General features: G+C 33.8%; 1 protein-coding gene across 2 annotated transcripts in view; it reads right to left on the bottom strand.

The window, feature by feature from the left end:
• The window catches only part of LOC111059816, a 380,452-nt gene that overhangs the window by 284,912 nt on the left and 77,511 nt on the right, over window positions 1–18,029 (bottom strand). For both annotated transcript variants that reach the window (XM_039435597.1, XM_039435598.1), the window contains 2 exons: window positions 16,801–16,932; window positions 7,821–7,983 (listed from right to left, as the gene is read on the bottom strand). In XM_039435597.1, coding sequence (XP_039291531.1) covers window positions 7,821–7,983; window positions 16,801–16,932 — 295 coding nt within the window. The remainder of the gene's footprint in view (window positions 1–7,820; window positions 7,984–16,800; window positions 16,933–18,029) is intronic.

Below are 18,029 nucleotides of genomic sequence, written 5' to 3'. Positions count from 1 at the left end.
ATTGAGGTTAGGTACATGTATTCACGGATCGGTGACCTAGAGATCGATCAAATCGAGAAACGTAGAATCTGACCAAAACCCCTTGGCAGAGCTCTATTGCAATCAAACGGTGTGCAATGTGAAAAAACACCTGATCACGTGGCTAATTATTAGGTAGCATGAAATTAATATTAATGTATAGAATATTAGCTAGCATGTAAAGAGCATAACAAATAAACCAAATAAAAATAATTAAGTGTATTCAGGAAATAAGAGGTACCAGGCGCATGAATACCGAATAAAATTTGCATGCACCAATAGTAAAACGGCAGTTAATAGGCGGCAACTGTAGGCCAATTCAAAAATATTTCTATATATTTATATAAATGTACTGGATTTTGTGTTAAAACTTTGTATAGTCTATGTTATCGATATGGCTCGAAAGCAAAGAAATTATTAATCGTACAATCTAAGTAATATTTTGGTATTTTTTGTAAGATCTATTTGAACCTAAATGGCGGAGGACTAAGATATTCAAATTTTATGTTAATTTGAAAGTCGGAAATAAGATTTGTAAAATTGAGAAAGGAGAACCAGCACTCACCAGCCAAATGCCACCATAAGAGGACCCCAAATATTTTAGAGCGTAGTACCTTGCTAATAATTTTGTAAAAGTTAAAGTTAAATCAAATTATTAAATTTCTTAAAAGACTTTGTGATGCTGTTGTAAAGCAGAAGTCATTTTCATTTTTTAAATAAATTTATAACCCCTTGGAAGAGACGATTCCGGCTACCATATTCCCGGACCACATGGAGTTGGATCGACATCGGCGGCTTACAAGAAGATTTTCGACACGTGAGTGATAAATATTGAATTAGTGATGGGCGCCCTAGTGCTTCGAATTAATCTGATGATCAAAGCTAGCTCGCCGAAAGGGTTTTTATTATAAATTAAGAAATTAATAAGAGTAATACTTGCACAAGTAAAAATTAGTATTAAAGGTATTTTATTAAAAGGAAAAAGATAGATCAATACATTTCAGAAATTTCTATTGAATCAAAGAAGTATAAAATCTAGGCTATTAAAACATATGCATATGATATTTAATTTTTGCAATATAATTTGCGATAGCTTATTATAGCTCTAATTCACTAGATGAATGGCTCTACCTATTCCGTCAGGTGCCGAATCTTGCACCCTGAGATAAAATATATATTCGATACAAAGAAATCTACTAAGTACTAGAGATCTTAATATATATATATATATATATATATATATATATATATATATATATATATATTTGGATTATTAGTGGCTAATTTATCAAGCTGATCTTAAAGCACATATTTTTAATTGAATTGTCCAAGTCGACAAGTATTAGCAAGCGCATATCGCAGCTACATGCAAAAGAATGCATATGATTTTAAGATAAAGGCACATGGTAATGATTCGTGCCATAAATCTAGAATATAAAGTTTAGCCTGTGATATTTTACTGATTTCAATTATTGTTCTACTTTTATATTATATTTTTTATCGCTCTTTATATATTTTTTGCCTCGATTTATTTTTTGCATTATTTGTTTAATATATGTATGAAACGTTTATGGTGTGCAATTTATTTTTTTATTCCTCAACACTATAGTATAAGTATCATATTTATATATATTTATTTTTTATTGAATTACAAGCGTTATAGGAGAAGCCCATACCTAGGCCTATCAAGATTTTTTGAGACTGAATCCTATTAAAAAACCACGACCTAATTATATGATTATATCAAAGTCTCATGCTTTACCGACTGATGCCAAGCAGGAGGCTAATCGTTATTTGAATATAAAGAATAACGTTAGACAATTTAGTAAAAAAAATCATTCGCGTTGTCTACTTGTAATATGAATTGCTTGATTTCTTTTCTAAATAACTGACGTGACGTTATTTTCCTTGTTGTTACTGGAAGTGAATTGAATATTTTTATAGCTATGTATTTGAAGTGTCGTCTGGAATGTTCTAATCTTGGTTTTGGGAGGTTAATGCCCTGTGAATTCCTGATGTTTATTCTTTCTTTCATCTGTTGGATATCAAAATTATTCTCAGCTAAATCCAGCATTGCTTTGAATAGAAAAGAATGTCTCACTGGTAATATTGATAGTTCTCTGAAGAGCATCATTGAACTATATTGTTTAGGTCTATCACCAATTATTTTAAATACATGTTTCTAACCAGTAATCACAGGTTTAATATGAGCATTGTATGCACTCCCATAGCATATTAATCCATAATTTAATCTAGAACCAATAATTGCATGGTATAATATTGTAACAATACTTCTTTTGGACATAACTGTCTGAGGTAATAGAACTTCCTTATGTTTACAGATAACTCATTTCTTATCTTCTGTACATGATCTGACCAAGTGAGCCTACTATCCAATATGAGGCCCAGATACTTAACTGTACGTGCTTGTTTTATTGTTTCACAGTTACACAATATATTATTCGCCTGTTGCGCACAGTCTAATTTATGGAAGTAAAGTAAATACTAGTTAACTCCAGATCCGTGTTTTGAAGATTAAATTGTATTATATTAGATTTGTCTGTGTTGATAGTTGATTTATTTCCGCAAAACCACCACCTAAGGTGCTTAAGATCCATTTCTAATTTATTTTTAAGTTCTTGATTTGTTTTGGCCGAATAAAATATAACTGAATCGTCAGCAAATGATATAATCTTTCCCAGTAAGTCATCATCCGTCAAATCGTTAATGAAGACCAGGAATAAAGTACTTGATAACACTGATCCTTGAGGAATACCTATAGTAATGTTCCCGGGTTCACTCAACGTATCATTAATTCTGACCCTTTGAATCCTACTATAGATAGGTAGCATCTTAACCAATCATTAGCAATTTCTCTTACTCCTGATAAATCAAGTTTTTTTAGAAGCATATTTTCATCAATAGCATCATATGCTTTAGAAATATCAAGAAATAGAGCTGCAAACTTATTATTAACATTAAAACTGTCATTTATTTTTGAAATGAGATTTTTAATTGCTACTTCTTTACTTCTTCCTTCACAGAAACCATATTGGTAATCACTAGAAAAGTTATTATTTTTATAAAAGTTTTCAAGTCTAATCTTGAATATTTTTTTCTAAAATCTTGGAAAAAACCGATAATAGTGAAATTGGGCGGAATTGATCTATGTTTTTACAATTTGGCTTTTTAGGAATAGGTATAACTACGCTGTGTTTGAACATGCTTGGGAATTTTCCTTTCACAAAACTCGATCAGGTTAATTAGATCGGTTAATTTGTTCAAATAATTAATGTAAGTTTTTTTAATCATGCTTGTGCCTATTTCATCAACACCTGGCGAAGATTTGTTTTTCAATTTTCTCATTATATTTTCTACTTCCTCGTGATTTGTAGGGTGAAGAAAAATTGATTTAGTTGGAGATTTGTATAGAAACCTTATTTTTGATATTCTAGCAGTCTCTTCCCTGGTTTGCAATGTGCTTTCTCCTAATTTATCATTCATTTTATTCACAACATTTAGAAAATAAGAATTAAACAAATTAGAAATTTTATTACTATGTATGCTATTTTATTTATCATGTATGCTATTTCCCTGTTCATCAACAATTAGTTTTAGTGGTGCTTTATTTTATTTTCAATCCTATTAACGCATCAATTGTTTTCCACGTCTTTCCAATGTTTGCCTGGATTTCTCTAAACAGTTTTCAATAATAATATTGTTTTCTTTCTCTCAGTTTATTACGTAAGTTATTTTTGAATGTATTGTATATTTGTTTTAAGTCGTCATTATTAGATTGTTTGATTACATTCTTGTATAACTCATTTCTTAAGTTCATTTGCTTGATCAGATAACTATTTATCTATGGCGACCTAAATTTCTGTGTCAAGTTATCTTTTACATGGAGATTTTCTTGTGAATCTTTGATAGCGCTTGTTAGAATATCAATGAAATTCTCCCATTCCTCATCAACCGATTCTGCTGGTTTTTCTCTATCCCAATCAATCGACGATAAAACTTTCCATAATTAATTCGGTATATTTTATTATCATCTGTATCTGCTTCTTCGTTGGATCTCTTGAATCCTTCAACTTGAAGTATGATTGTACTGTGATCAGTTATATCTAAATGTGGTATTTCTGGAATTAGATTAATCTCATTCAGTTTTGTTCTATTTTTGCCAGATTTTAAGTAAAGATGATCTATTAAAGAGTTAGAAAATCGGGATCTATGAGTGTAATCAGTATTGAGTGATTCAAATCCAAAACTATTCATTAGATATTTGTAATCGTCAATAATTCTGGTGTTCTGAAAAAGATCTATATTTATATCTCCCGTGAAAAAGAAAGGGACCTCATTGTTTCCGTTAATATTAAATATTTCTTCAAAGTACAAGGTTAATTCGTTAAGGAATATTTCGGGTGATTTTGATTGAAACCTGTAAGCAGCCAACAACTGAAATTCAAAATTATTATATGAACAAGATATATGTACACAGTCCGCTGAAATAAAATCTATTGTCTTTATTCTAAACGTTATCTCACTGCTAATATAAACCAAAGTTCCTCCTGCTCTGTACTTATGATTAAAATTACCATGTACGGAATAGTACATTCTCTATAATTATGATATAAGTCTATTTCATTCTCTAGTATCCATTTTTCTGTCAAGACTATTATTAGCGGGTTGTTTTCTAATTTCCTCATTTGCACTAACAATAAATCGAAATTACTACGCAGACTGCGTATATTTTGATGGATAATTGGTGTTTCTCTGTTACTTATCTCTGATGACATTTTTATTACTGGCACTATTATTTTCTGGGTTACCTGGCTGCTCTGATGCACTTCTCACGCTCAACTTTCTCACTTGTTCACTGTTCTTGAGTTCAATAGCTGGTGTTCCGTCTTCTTTCCTTGCTAAAATCTTCCCTTTCTTAATCCATAGGTATTTGATGTCGCCTCTTTTGAAGATCTTTTTCGCCATGGTGAAAATCCTTCTCCGCGTAGGTGCTAGACTTTCATTCACATAGACTGGATGGTCCGTTGTTCTTCCCATCTGCTTTGTAGAAAACTGCCTCGTAGCTTTCCTTTTATTCAATATTACTTGTTTGTCTGTTCTACGAACGAACTTAACCGATTGGTGGAGGTAGGTTTTCATTTCGTTGTTTTAGTCTGTGACAAATGTCGATTGAATCTGCTTCTATTTTGTGTCCCAATGCTTCGCTCATTCTACGAATGATTTCTTCACATCTTCATCCTGTTTTTTGGGTATACCATTTTTTTCCAGCATGTTCGATCTTGAGTATTGCTCCATATCCTCGACGCGCTCTTTCAGTTCAGAATTTTCTTTCCTGAGGCTAGCTACTTCTGTTGAAAGCTTATCGATGTTGATGAGGCATGTGATGATTTGCTTGTTTTGCTCATCAAACTTTTTATTTATGTCGTTAATCGCCTGATGACATGATTCAATTGATTTCCCAAGCTCCAACTCCACTTTCTTAATATTCTCCTTCATCAACGTCTAATTTCCTGCGATTTCCCCGAGAACTTCTGCGAGTTCTTGGAGAGTCACTTCCTTGTTTCCTGTTGTCGATTCACTCACCATACTTTTGCAACGTGTAAAGAAACAGCTGCTACATCTCCAAATTTGTTTGTTTTTCTTTATGTAGTCCGCATCGTTTTACTGTAAATCGTTTAAATATTTACGTTTAAAATATTAAACTATAAATATCGTTTTAAATATTTCCATTAATAAATAAATCCTTAGTTTAAATAACGAAATTAACGTTTTGGTAGAGAGTTAGTGGGGAGGATATTTTCAATATTCTTTCCGAAGAATGGACATTGATATGTCCAAAGCTCCGCCAATTTATAGAGATGCATAACAATATGATTATTATCTATAGTTATATTAAGAATTGCTTTTTCATATCATATACAGTTCAATAATTATTTTCTTAGTCTATATTATGTAATTCTTATGATTAAAACTACCATGTACGGAATAGTACATTCTCTATAATTATGATATAAGTCTATTTCATTCTCTAGTATCCATTTTTCTGTCAATACTATTATTAGCGGGTTGTTTTCTAATTTCCTCATTTGCACTAACAATAAATCGAAATTACTTCGCAGACTGCGTATATTTTGATGGATAATTAGTGTTTCTCTGTTACTTATCTCTGATGACATTTTTATTACTGGCACTACTATTTTCTGGGTTACCTGGCTGCTCTGATGCACTTCTCACGCTCAACTTTCTCACTTGTTCACTGTTCTTGAGTTCAATAGCTGGTGTTCCGTCTTCTTTCCTTGCTAAAATCTTCCCTTTCTTAATCCATAGGTATTTGATGATGATGTCGCCTCTTTTGAAGATCTCTTTCGCCATGGTGAAAATCCTTCTTCGCGTAGGTGCTAGACTTTCATTCACATAGACTGGATGGTCCGTTGTTCTTCCCATCTGCTTTGTAGAAAACTGCCTCGTAGCTTTCCTTTTATTCAATATTACTTGTTTGTCTGTTCTACGAACGAACTTAACCGATTGGTGAAGGTAGGTTTTGTGTAAATTCATCTATAATTTGGCTGTATTGTAAGCTATTGTATATAAGTGTATAAGCCAGTATATATTGTAATCTACATAAATAAAGTACTCAATCAATCAATCAATCAATCAATCAATCGTCCCTGGTCATTTTCACACATCCTATATGAAAATTCGCTTCACAGTCGACACATGAAATCAGTTCACCTGAATTCCTAACGGATTCAGAGCAAATAAGACAAAACATTTTTAAATCTTCAAATAAAATATTCACTACAGCACGGTTCACTGGCACGAAATATTAATTTTGTTACGGAACGTTTAAACTTTGCACAGCTGACGCAGCAACCACTCCGATACGACCGCTCAAGTCGAGCTGTCAATCATTACCTACTGCATAATAGAACAATGAAGCTAGAATGTCAGTATCAGTGAGAGATGCTCATTTTCTAAAGGTGCATACACACTTGAGCGCCATGAACAAGCGCATTTCACTTTTCATCAGCTGGTTATATCTGTATCATAGAGTTCATATTATATCTTCACTCCATGCTATAGTCCAATCAGAGCTCATAATATGAGCTCACATATTATGTGCCTTGTATTAAGCCAAGTTCTAGTTTTTCAACAGCTGGAGTCAGAAAATTGGCTTTCCGAAATGGGGCGTAGTCAAAGTCACGTTTAAATTAAATTTCGAAAGACTAGAAAATTGAACACAAAATGAAATTAGGAGAAAATAGTTTAGAGTTCCAGTTATTTTGAATTATTTAGGAATGTTTCATTCCGTCAAGGAAAAACGTTTCCAATTAATTATAGAAATGAAAAAAAAAGATTATCATGAAAACTACGCCCTTTTGGAAAGCCAATTTTCTGACTCAAGCTGTTTGAAGTCTAGAATTTAGCTTAATCTTGAGCAAGAAAACCGGCCCAAAAAGCTGCGGGTCTAGAATTGTTTACCAAGCACTACCCTCCACACTTTTATTCAGCTACCGTGTTATTTCTGACGTTCCAAAACTACTGACACTTCCCCCCCCCCCAAATTGAGGAGAATATCCAATCAGTTTCTACCCTTCTACATCAAAGATAAAAAATGTCGTCAGTAGTCATTTCAAAAACTGCTGACACCCCTAAGATTTCAAACATTTTGCCCTCCCCATGAATTTCAAGGTTCAAACCCCCCCTGTGAGCAAACCTTCAAGAGCAGATTCCAGCCCTACGTTCTTTCCAAAAACTAAGAATAAATATTCAATACTCACCGTACACGAATAAACCTCTCTTTTGATAATGGTGAAGAATTTTGAAAATTCCTTATCACTTATTCGAGCTTTTATAGGATTCTGACGGTTTGACTCCTCTACATAATACAAGTTTGTGGTGAAGAGAGGTGAGTATTGACTCCCTTCTGAGGTAAGTGTGCATCTAGAGCAATAAAACAAAACAGAACTCAATTTTTCCTTTTTTAAGAAAAAAACGTATACAAGGCTATCCTTCTAATTTATCAATATCGGGGAAGCGAGACCTGCTCTGGAGTACAAAAGCATAGAAGCATAAAAGCATAGTTTATATCTTTATAATAAGAGAGAGTATGGTTGTGTTTGTTTGTGTGTTCGTGTGTTCGTTTGTTCGTGTGTTCATTTGTTTGCATCAAAACATGTCAATTTGTGGATTACATAGCGGAAAAACGGGAATGATTTAGATCTCCAAGTTTTGCACATAGATTCTAAAAATATCAATCTCGTGCTCCTGGAAGCCCAAATTTCAATTTTCCTTCTAGATTTTTCAGAATTAATGTTCAAATGCATGCTACCGTACTGCTTCATACGAAGTGTGTTTTTTATGAGGAGGTTATAATGCAGTTACAAGACAATCATTATTGTACGTAGCCGTATAGCGTAACGGTAAAACGCTCGCTATTGGAGCCATGGTTTCTCGGTTTGAGTCCCGATTTTTCCCTATTTTTTGCTTCAAAACGTATTATTATCAATTATTTTTTGAATGAATTTGTTTTCATTATAATATTGAACTTGAATTCTTTCAATTAATTATTTTTAATGTAAAATTATGCCACCAGTACAAATGAAATGGACATAGTGCGTCTTAATGCTGTAGGCCTATCATTGAATTTCATGAGAAAAACATGAATAGATCACAATAAAGTAAGTAATAATTTATATTACTTTCCTTGCCATATTACCATAGGTGAGGAAAGTATTGCTACCCCAGTTTCTAAATTTCTATACGTTTCATGGTCCCCTGAGTCCAAAAAAGTGGTTTTGGTTAGGGATGGGTATCGATACATTGATGTTTAAAAACATCGATGTTTCAACATCAAACATCGATGTTTTTAACATCGATGTTTACTGTTCGATGTTTTTCACTTATCGATGGTTTTACCTAGACATCGGTCATCCGATGTTTTTCCCAACTAAAAAGTAGAAACAATTCTAATTTTTTAATTTGATACAAGTTTTTTTTTGTTTGAAGAGAGCAATAAGCAATAGTAACAGAATTACAATCATTATCTCTATCATATTATTTAGTGTAGTATTCTGTTTAGTGTTTTTTGTGAATATAGATCACTCTTGTGAGAGATCTCGCATAAGTTTTGATTTCCTGCAGATTGCTATTTTTATTTTTCAATCAGGCTCTCTGTATTTTTATGTGAGACTGTTTGATACTCTTGAAGATTTACATTACTTCTGTGGCCCGTGTCAAGGTTAGATAGTTAGTTATTTAGAATTGAATAAGAGGTCGGATTCTTCGTTTCTTAGGAAGAAAGAGTTTTTTCTTACTACAATTATTTCCTCAACATGTGTTTAACACTAATTAATCTAGCTCTGGAAAAGAGGTCCTCGTATATTAAGGAGTGCAGATATCCATATAAAAAAACTTAATCCATTTTCATTTCCTAAAAAATCTATCAGGTATTGAATGAATACGATATGAGTATCAATGATTGCTAAAATTAGCTTAGGGTGAAATTTCAAGACCGAATCCTCAAGGATATCCCGAGAGGTTTCAGACTAAACCATGAAGATGACAAATCTTGTGAACTAGAGTTGATGTATCTTTCTAGTCACAACCTGACTTCAATTATTCGAAAGACTGTTACTTGAATACCACAAATCCAAAATTGCTGTGATTCCAGTTAGTAACTGTTAAAATATTGGAACAATAGCTCCAGATAAAATTGTAGTCACTTTAGAAGCTCTTTTTGTGCTCTACAATCTGAGATCAGGTATAGCGATCTATCTCATATTCCAGGTACACCTAACAACAATGCTCCTTGTATTGTGAAAAACACCTAATTTTCAGCTTCAAGCATCATCACCAACTACATTGTCCTCACATTGATATTTCGCACAACGACATAAGTTCTTGAGATTATGTTCAATGAGAATCACCCGTAAGATACACTTCATTTCAGTATTTCCTAGTGGAGAGGCGCGCTTAAGGATCAAAATTTCAAACACATAACTTTTGACACAATACTCAGATTTCATCGTACTACATACACTTCATCCTTCTCAGTATGTCACGGCGGTTCAAAATCATGCATAATAAGTCAAATTCGGTCGAAAAATGGAAAATTTATTGTTGAGTGTGCTTAAGCCCATATTCCAATATACAAAAAATGGCCAATTTCTATATTCAAAGCTGCATGTCTTGTGAAATAATTCTGATAAAATTTCCAAATCTAGTGAGAATGTGAAAATTGTCCCCCTCTACCCACTACAATAAATAATACTTTCTATTCAAAAACAATTTGGAAGTTAAGATTTTAAAAATGGCGATTTCAGTTTTTACATTTTTTTCGTAATTTTACTGTTGATCAAGAGTTTCTAAAACGAGTCTGATACATCATAGAAACTTACGGTTGATTACAAATTGTAGATAAATTCATCTTCTACGAGCTCAGTTGCCTAAAATCCATCTTGAATCACTTTTCGCTATCATAGAACTGCCAAAACCGTTAATATGAGAAAAATATCTACAATTTCCGGATTTTTTTCAACAATCAAATCTCACTTTACGAACATATTCTTTCATGAATTGTTTACAGCAGATGAAATAGAAAATTCTATTGTACATTTCAAGATCATGTAATAATTTTTATAATCAGGGGTTACCGAGATACATAGCTTTGAATATAGAAATTGGCCATTTATTATGTATTGAATATGAAGTACCTACACTCAACAATAAATGTTCTATTTTTTGACGGAATTTGACTGTTGATGCATGATTTTGAACCGCCTTGGCGAGCCGAGAAGAATTGAGTGTAGTACGATGAAATCTGAGCATTGTGTCAAAAGTAAATTATAAGTGTTTGAAATTTTGATCCTTGAGGTGTCCTCTACTGAGGCGTGCCTCTACTAGGAAATACTGAAATTAAGTGCATCTAACGGGTGATTCTTACCCATAAACTTATGTCATTGTGCGAAATAACAATGTGAGGACAAAGTAGATGGTGATGATGGTTGAAGCTGAAAATCAGGTGTTTTCCACAATACAAGGAGCATTGTTGTCAAGTGTACCTGGAAATCTATATGACATAGAGCGCTCTACCTGATCGCAGATTGTATAGCACAAAAATACGCCTAGAGGGATTTTGAAATATACATCTAAATTGTAGGTAACAATCGGAAGATATTGTTGATTAAAAACTAAAATTCATCAAAATTGATTTTTTCTTCAAATTTTACTCATTTTTGAAAAATTATAACAAAGTACTCATTGGAGATAGAGAGTTCCGAGTGATCTCATTTTTTTCAGAATTATATAATCGGGGAGAGATTTGGCAGAAATAGCTGGAAACTGGAAAATGAGCCGAAAATACGAAGTTTTTGGGCTATCTTGTATCTAGCACAAGGGAATCTTGCATGAAGAAATTCTGGACTTCTGATATTCCGGACTGAAATTCTGGTTCTGGACTTCTCTTATATACCCAAATAATATATTAAAAAATCAGAACTACAATATGAATTGCAAGCACACCTCCTTTTTTTGTCTATATTGACTGGACTAATAGTATCATCCATAAAAACGTAGGGCGATAAACGATGTTTAAAAACATCGATTATACTGTTCGATGTTTTCCACTTATCGATGTTAGGATGAAAAAAACATCGATGTTCAAAACATCGATGTTTTGTCTTTCGATACCCATCCCTAGTTTTGGTCTGTATATGTGTGTGTGTGGTGTGTGTGTGTGTGTGTGTGTGTGTTGTGTGTGGTGTGTGTGGTGTGTGTGTGTGGTGTGTGTGTGTGTGTGTGTGGTGTGTGTGTGTGTGTGTGTGTGTGTGTGTGTGTGTGTGTGTGTGTGTGTGTGTGTGTGTGTGTGTGTGTGTGGTGTGTGTGTGTGTGTGTGTGTGGTGTGTGTGTGTGTGGTGTGTGTGTGTGTGTGTGTTGTGTGTGGTGTGTGTGTGGTGTGTGTGGTGGTGTGTGTGGTGTGGTGTGTGTGTGTGTGGTGGTGTGTGTGTGTGTGTGTGTGGTGTGTGTGTGTGTGTGTGTGTGTGTGTGTGGTGTGTGTGGTGTGTTGTGTGTGTGTGTGTTGTGTGGTGTGTGTGTGTGGTGTGTGTGTGGTGTGTGGGTGTGTGTGTGTGGTGTGTGTGTGTGTGTGTGTGTATGAGTGTATGTGCGTCTGTGAACACGATATCTCATCTCACAATCAACGGAATGAATTGAAATTTGGAACTTAACAAATTTATACCTAAAATAATCATTGATAAACTCTATTAAGTGCCATATCTGTAAAAAATTCAGGAGCCCCGCCCCATCAATGCAGAATGTGATTTTAGATTCTCAATCATAAGGCTTCAGATACAATTTAAACAAAAAAATTCAAGAAGAAAGGATTGAGCATAAAAATCTCTACAATTAATGTTCAGTGACATTTTCACCTAAAATTGGAAATAAGCTCGAAATTCGAGAGTATGTGTTTATTCAATAATGCAAACTGTTGGCAATTGTTGATTCTATTAAATCATTCACTATGAAGAGATAGCAGAATTGGGAAAGCAAAAGGCTGCCTGATTCAAATTGAGGAGAATCTGATCGATAGTAAAATTTATTGATGTATTGAAAAAAATCAATATGATTCTATGAGGTTTTCAAGTATTATGTACGTCTTCTTCACTTATCTATACTATAATAAAAGAAAGAACTGGCTTATACACGTAAGGAATAGGAAATTATGTTTGACGCATCATCACGTCTGAACTACTCAACTGATTAATTTGAAATTTTGCATATAGAAGAATCTATATCAACCGAGGATGGTTATATGCCTATTTCCAGTTCTCCAAGATTCCATTACATCAAGTTTTTAATTTGTCATGCTACCAGTTGTTTTATAGAAGCATCTGAACATTCCTTTATAAAAAGGGACATTAGATGATAGTATGATTGGGGATCCTATTCGAATAAAAATAACTTGATTTTCTGTCGCATCAAAATTTTGTTCCTCCATATTGAATTCAATTTCATTTTCTTAAACAATTGGAAAGTAGTCATATGACAAAGTTAGAACACAGAAAACTAACGTAAGTCATAATAATCATGATACAGAATTTCAAGAGAAAATGAATGGTGAAAACCGCACCGATTTCTCAAACCGTTCAAAAGTTATTATCATTCAAAGATACTGATAAATTATCCATCTATCCATCATCTTTACTATAATAATGAAAAGAGCTGGCTCATACACGTACGTGAAATTATGTAGGAAAATTATGTTTGACGCATCATCACGTCTGAACTACTGGACTGATTGATTTTAAATTTTGCATAAAAATTCTTTATTAACCGAGGATGGTTACAGGCCTATTTTCAAATTTCGAATTTTTTATTACGTCAAGTTTTCAGTTTGCAAAATTTCAAAATAGACCCTAGCGAAGCACGGGTTACCTGCCAGTATATATATTTTTTTACTGATACACAGAACACAATTCTTTGAATGGGGAAGGACCAACAGGCACAGCCCAAAACTTTATCTTCCCCGAATTTTGATGTATACACTATAAATACGGTAGCCAAAAAGTAGGGTTATGTTCCATACATTCCAATTTCCAGTCCAAACATTTGAAAACAGAAAACTTCGAATTAGATTTTTCACAAACCAAATTCAATAGCAAAATAACACTCACTACAGTAATAATTTAAAACTGTAAAGTAACGATCAACTTTGAAAATTTTGATATAGGTACTTCAGTTTAAATAAAAAAATAATGGATCTTGAATAAAATCATATCGTTGGTCATGTCTACAGTAGCTATATTACCCAAATGTATCAGTTAAGTTACTTAATGTAACTAAGAGTAACTTTATGTAATATGCTATACAGTATTACCCAAATGGATACAAAACTCATCAGATGTTCAAAATATGGTTTCAATCGGTAAAAGAAGTGATAAGTTTCAAATTTTCAATGCAATAAGATAGGACTATAAAGTTTGTTTGGAATCTTAATGGCGGACATGTACCACGTGATCGAGCTATCCAATCAAATGTGAGACAGTCAATGGTCATACTGTGGGTCATAGGCGTTGATCCTGAGCATCCCCCCCCAATATTTTATGGTATAGGCTATGTCCCCCGGAAAGAATTTACTGGAGATGCTTATTATGATAACACGTCATTTCTATTATTTCATTTTTTTGCTTAAGAATTTAAAGTGATCATCTCATTTAAGGAGCTCGTCTATTATGTTACGATTATTACCCAAGTATTTTGCATCTGAAACTCTCTTCAAACAAGGACAGTTACAAGAGTTACAATCAGAAAGATTTAAGACTTTGTTTTGGAAAATGTAATTACTCATGAGAATTTATGTTGATCTTTGCAACCCAGTTTTAGCTATTAAGTTAAAATTACAGCTTTATATGGTTTGAGAGTGGAGAACTTTTTTATGGTTATTTAGCTATCCTGCTTTGGTAGGTAATCAAAACAAACAGTACAGTTAATGTTGTTTTTTTTTTTGTAAACAATTTGTATTTAGTAAAACTTGGAACAATTAACTCAGATTTTATTCATTTACCCAATAATTTACCACTGCCAAATAAGAGGATTTGAAGTGAAATATGCTCCAAAGACCTTCATTTTAATAAGCTATTTTTCAAAAAAATCTTCGGCCAGAAGACCCCCCAGTACTTGCCCCACAATGTCAAACAGGATGGTATCTACGCCAATACTGTGGGTGATAAAATAGTTACTGTAGTCATGTCAACAAAACAGATAATGTTGATCGAGTCGGTTCATCTATAATTGCCAGATAATACTTTTCATGAGATCTGCTGATTGATTGCAATAGTTCAACAGCTGAGCATAATAATTCTGTCTCACTCCCATACAGGCACTTGCATCTTCCGTTATCGACAGACGACGAAATTATCATTTGTTGCTCCAAGGATGATTAATTACTATCCTTTCCATTTCTTTCAGCGAGTTTTCCCAGGGATCAGACCTAGTGCAATCGAATTTTTATATCATAAACCTACACCATGTTCCAAATCTCGTGAAAATCGTTAGAGCCGTTTCCGAGATCAGTTAGACATCAATGAATAAATAACGAATGGAATAAATATATACAGAAATTCCTCGCTTAATATGATAGGATACTAGCCTAAAGGCTCCGCCCCCAGGAGCCCCGACTGTATCATTCAGAACAGTATACAGCGGCAAACTCGCTCCACTCATCTGAAGTTTTAATTTGTGATTACTTCCTCCCTTCAAATACAGACTTCCAGGTTCTTTCTAGCTGAATGAAACCACCAATTCCGAGAAGATCGTTGGCGTTATTTCAAAACTAATAAGCTACATGATACAGTGAGGTCCACGTTATAATGGCAGTGTTTGATTAGAAATGATATTGCTATCCTAGTCTATCATTCAACAAAGCGGATAGCGCTATCTCTTTTTTTGCTCTGTTGTCAGATCGTCTCTTAGCAATGTAAAATTAATAATTATTAACAAAATATTTCATTTTAATTATGAAAATTATTGAAAGAGTCTGGTGTGGCGCACTCACATAGCTTCCCTTGCCGTTATGAAAATTGATCACCTCTGACACTAGTGTTCACGCGCATCTCAAGTCTACTATTCAAAGATCTAAGCCAGCTGGTGACAAGACAATAACGTTGGTGACACACGAGGTCTGCGATCTCCTCATAGTGAATGATTCAATAGAATCAACAGTTGCCAACAGTTTGCAATTGGATAATCACATTTTCTCGAGTTTCAAGCTTATTTTTGATTTCAGGTGAAACTGTAACTGATGATTAATTGTAGAGATTCTTATGCTTAATCTTATCACAAGAAATTTTTTTGTTTAAATTGTATGTGACGGCATATAATCGAGTATCTAAAATCAAGCTTTGCATAGATGGGGCAGAGCTCCTAACCTTTTTACAGATATGGGTCTTGTGGCAGTTGATTGAGCTTATCAATGACTATTCAAGGTATAAGCTTGATCAAAATCGTTGAGGCCGTTCTCAAGAAAATCGCGAAGACCTGTGTGTTTGACAACATTATCGCTATTTTAGCCGCCATCTTGAATTGCATTCGATCGAAATTGTTCGTGTCGGATCCTTATAGTGTAAGGACCTTAAGTTTAAAATTTCAAGGCATTCGTTGATTGGGAGATGAGATATCGTGTACACACACACACACACACACACCACACACACACACACACACACACACACACACACCAATACCCAAAACCCACTCACTTTTTTGGACTCAGGGACCTTGAAACGTATAGAAATTTGGGTACCTTAATTTTTTCGGAAAGCAATACTTCCCTTTTCTTTGGTAATAGGGCAAGGAAAGTAGAATATAATTTCTGGCTTAGAAAAATATAATTGATCATTTTAAACGAGAATGAACAGTTAATATTACATCAATAAACCAGTATCAGCTACCGTCTTTTGAAGGCATTGACAAGACAGAGGATCAGCAACGTTATTCTTCTATCTTCCTCCACTGTCATTATAACGTTAACCTCACTATAGTAGACAGTCCTTGAATGACCACACCAATCGCCCCCAACAAGCACCCCCCCCCCATTCCAATCATGTCAGAGTACTGGATCGTCGCCTGCAAAAAGAACATCTCGACATGTACTATGAGGGTCATTCAATTAGTAAAGGTCAATTTGGCCGTTTTTGAAAATTAGTATTTTGTCTCGTTTTTTATTGAATGACCCTCATATGATATGTTATTCATAGGACTCACCTAATTTTTTCAGAAAATTCATCTCCCTCGCTCATCAACTTGCCGATCTTCAGAGTTTCGCCACTCTTTGAGAGTTCAATTCGATTATCTATTGGTTCTTTTTCTCTGTCATCTCCGATGTGTGGCTGGAAGCTGTTATTCAGGATAGGAAATTACAAGATAACACATCACTCCGATTCTAATCAAATATATTATACAACATTTTATTATATGATATTATATTATCTATCTATATAATAAGAGAAAGAAGGGTTGTGTTTGTTTGTTCATTTGTTCGCATCAAAACATGTTAACTTGTGGATTGCATACCGGAAAAACGGTAATGATTTTAGATCTCCAAATTTTGCACATATATTACAAAAATATCAATCTCGTGAACCTCAAAGCCCAAATATCAATTTTACATCTAGATTTTTCATAATATGTTCAAATTCCATTCAAGGCTATACGATATCATACAGCGAATTCACATTCAAATCATATGATGGAGATTAAAAAAAACAGCTGTTCTATAACTGCTTTCCACCTGAATCCGCTTAAACCCTAATAATATTGTTTTGATAATATTGATGAATATTTTCAATAATATTATTATTATGATATATATATATATATATATAAATATTTTAATAGTATTGTGATGATAATTAATAAATATTTATATTTTCACAAACTCTGTATAATAATATGGTGAATGTGAAACACCTGCATCAAAGAAATTATCTCGAAAACTTCTGTTTGGAGAAAAATTGTTTTGAAACTTCGTTTCCCTGATGCAATGTATAGGCCTGAATGTGGCATGAATTATTGATTTTCAGTTAGAACTGTTTTTTTGAGACAAAGTGCTAAATAAACGTCTACAGTTTCATCAATGCTGTATCAGCAATATAAATATGCATGCAGTTAATATGGCTTTGAATAAAGGTGTTGATATTTTGACATGAATAAATTCTCTCCCATTTTCATTAAATTACAATCCCGAAATCATTTGAGCCCTGATAGAATGATTGACTCACTGTACAGTCGGTCGAAAATTTTAATATTGAAATGAGGGGTATTAGTAGAGATAAACTAAGAGAACTGGGAAGCTTTTTTGCTGGAAATCCCCTCCCCCCTCTCCCCCCTCGTCCATCCCTCCTCACCTTCCCCCCGCCTGTAGGGTGGGGGGTGTTCTAAAAATAGATTTCCCCTTCCCCCTGCCCAGTGGTGGTGAGGGGGATGAAAAGAGA

This window comes from Nilaparvata lugens, chromosome 9, assembly GCF_014356525.2.
Source record: "Nilaparvata lugens isolate BPH chromosome 9, ASM1435652v1, whole genome shotgun sequence".
NCBI classification, from domain to species: domain Eukaryota; kingdom Metazoa; phylum Arthropoda; class Insecta; order Hemiptera; family Delphacidae; genus Nilaparvata; species Nilaparvata lugens.
The sequence above is the reverse complement of the archived record's forward strand: the minus strand, read 5'-3'. Positions and strand labels throughout refer to the sequence as shown.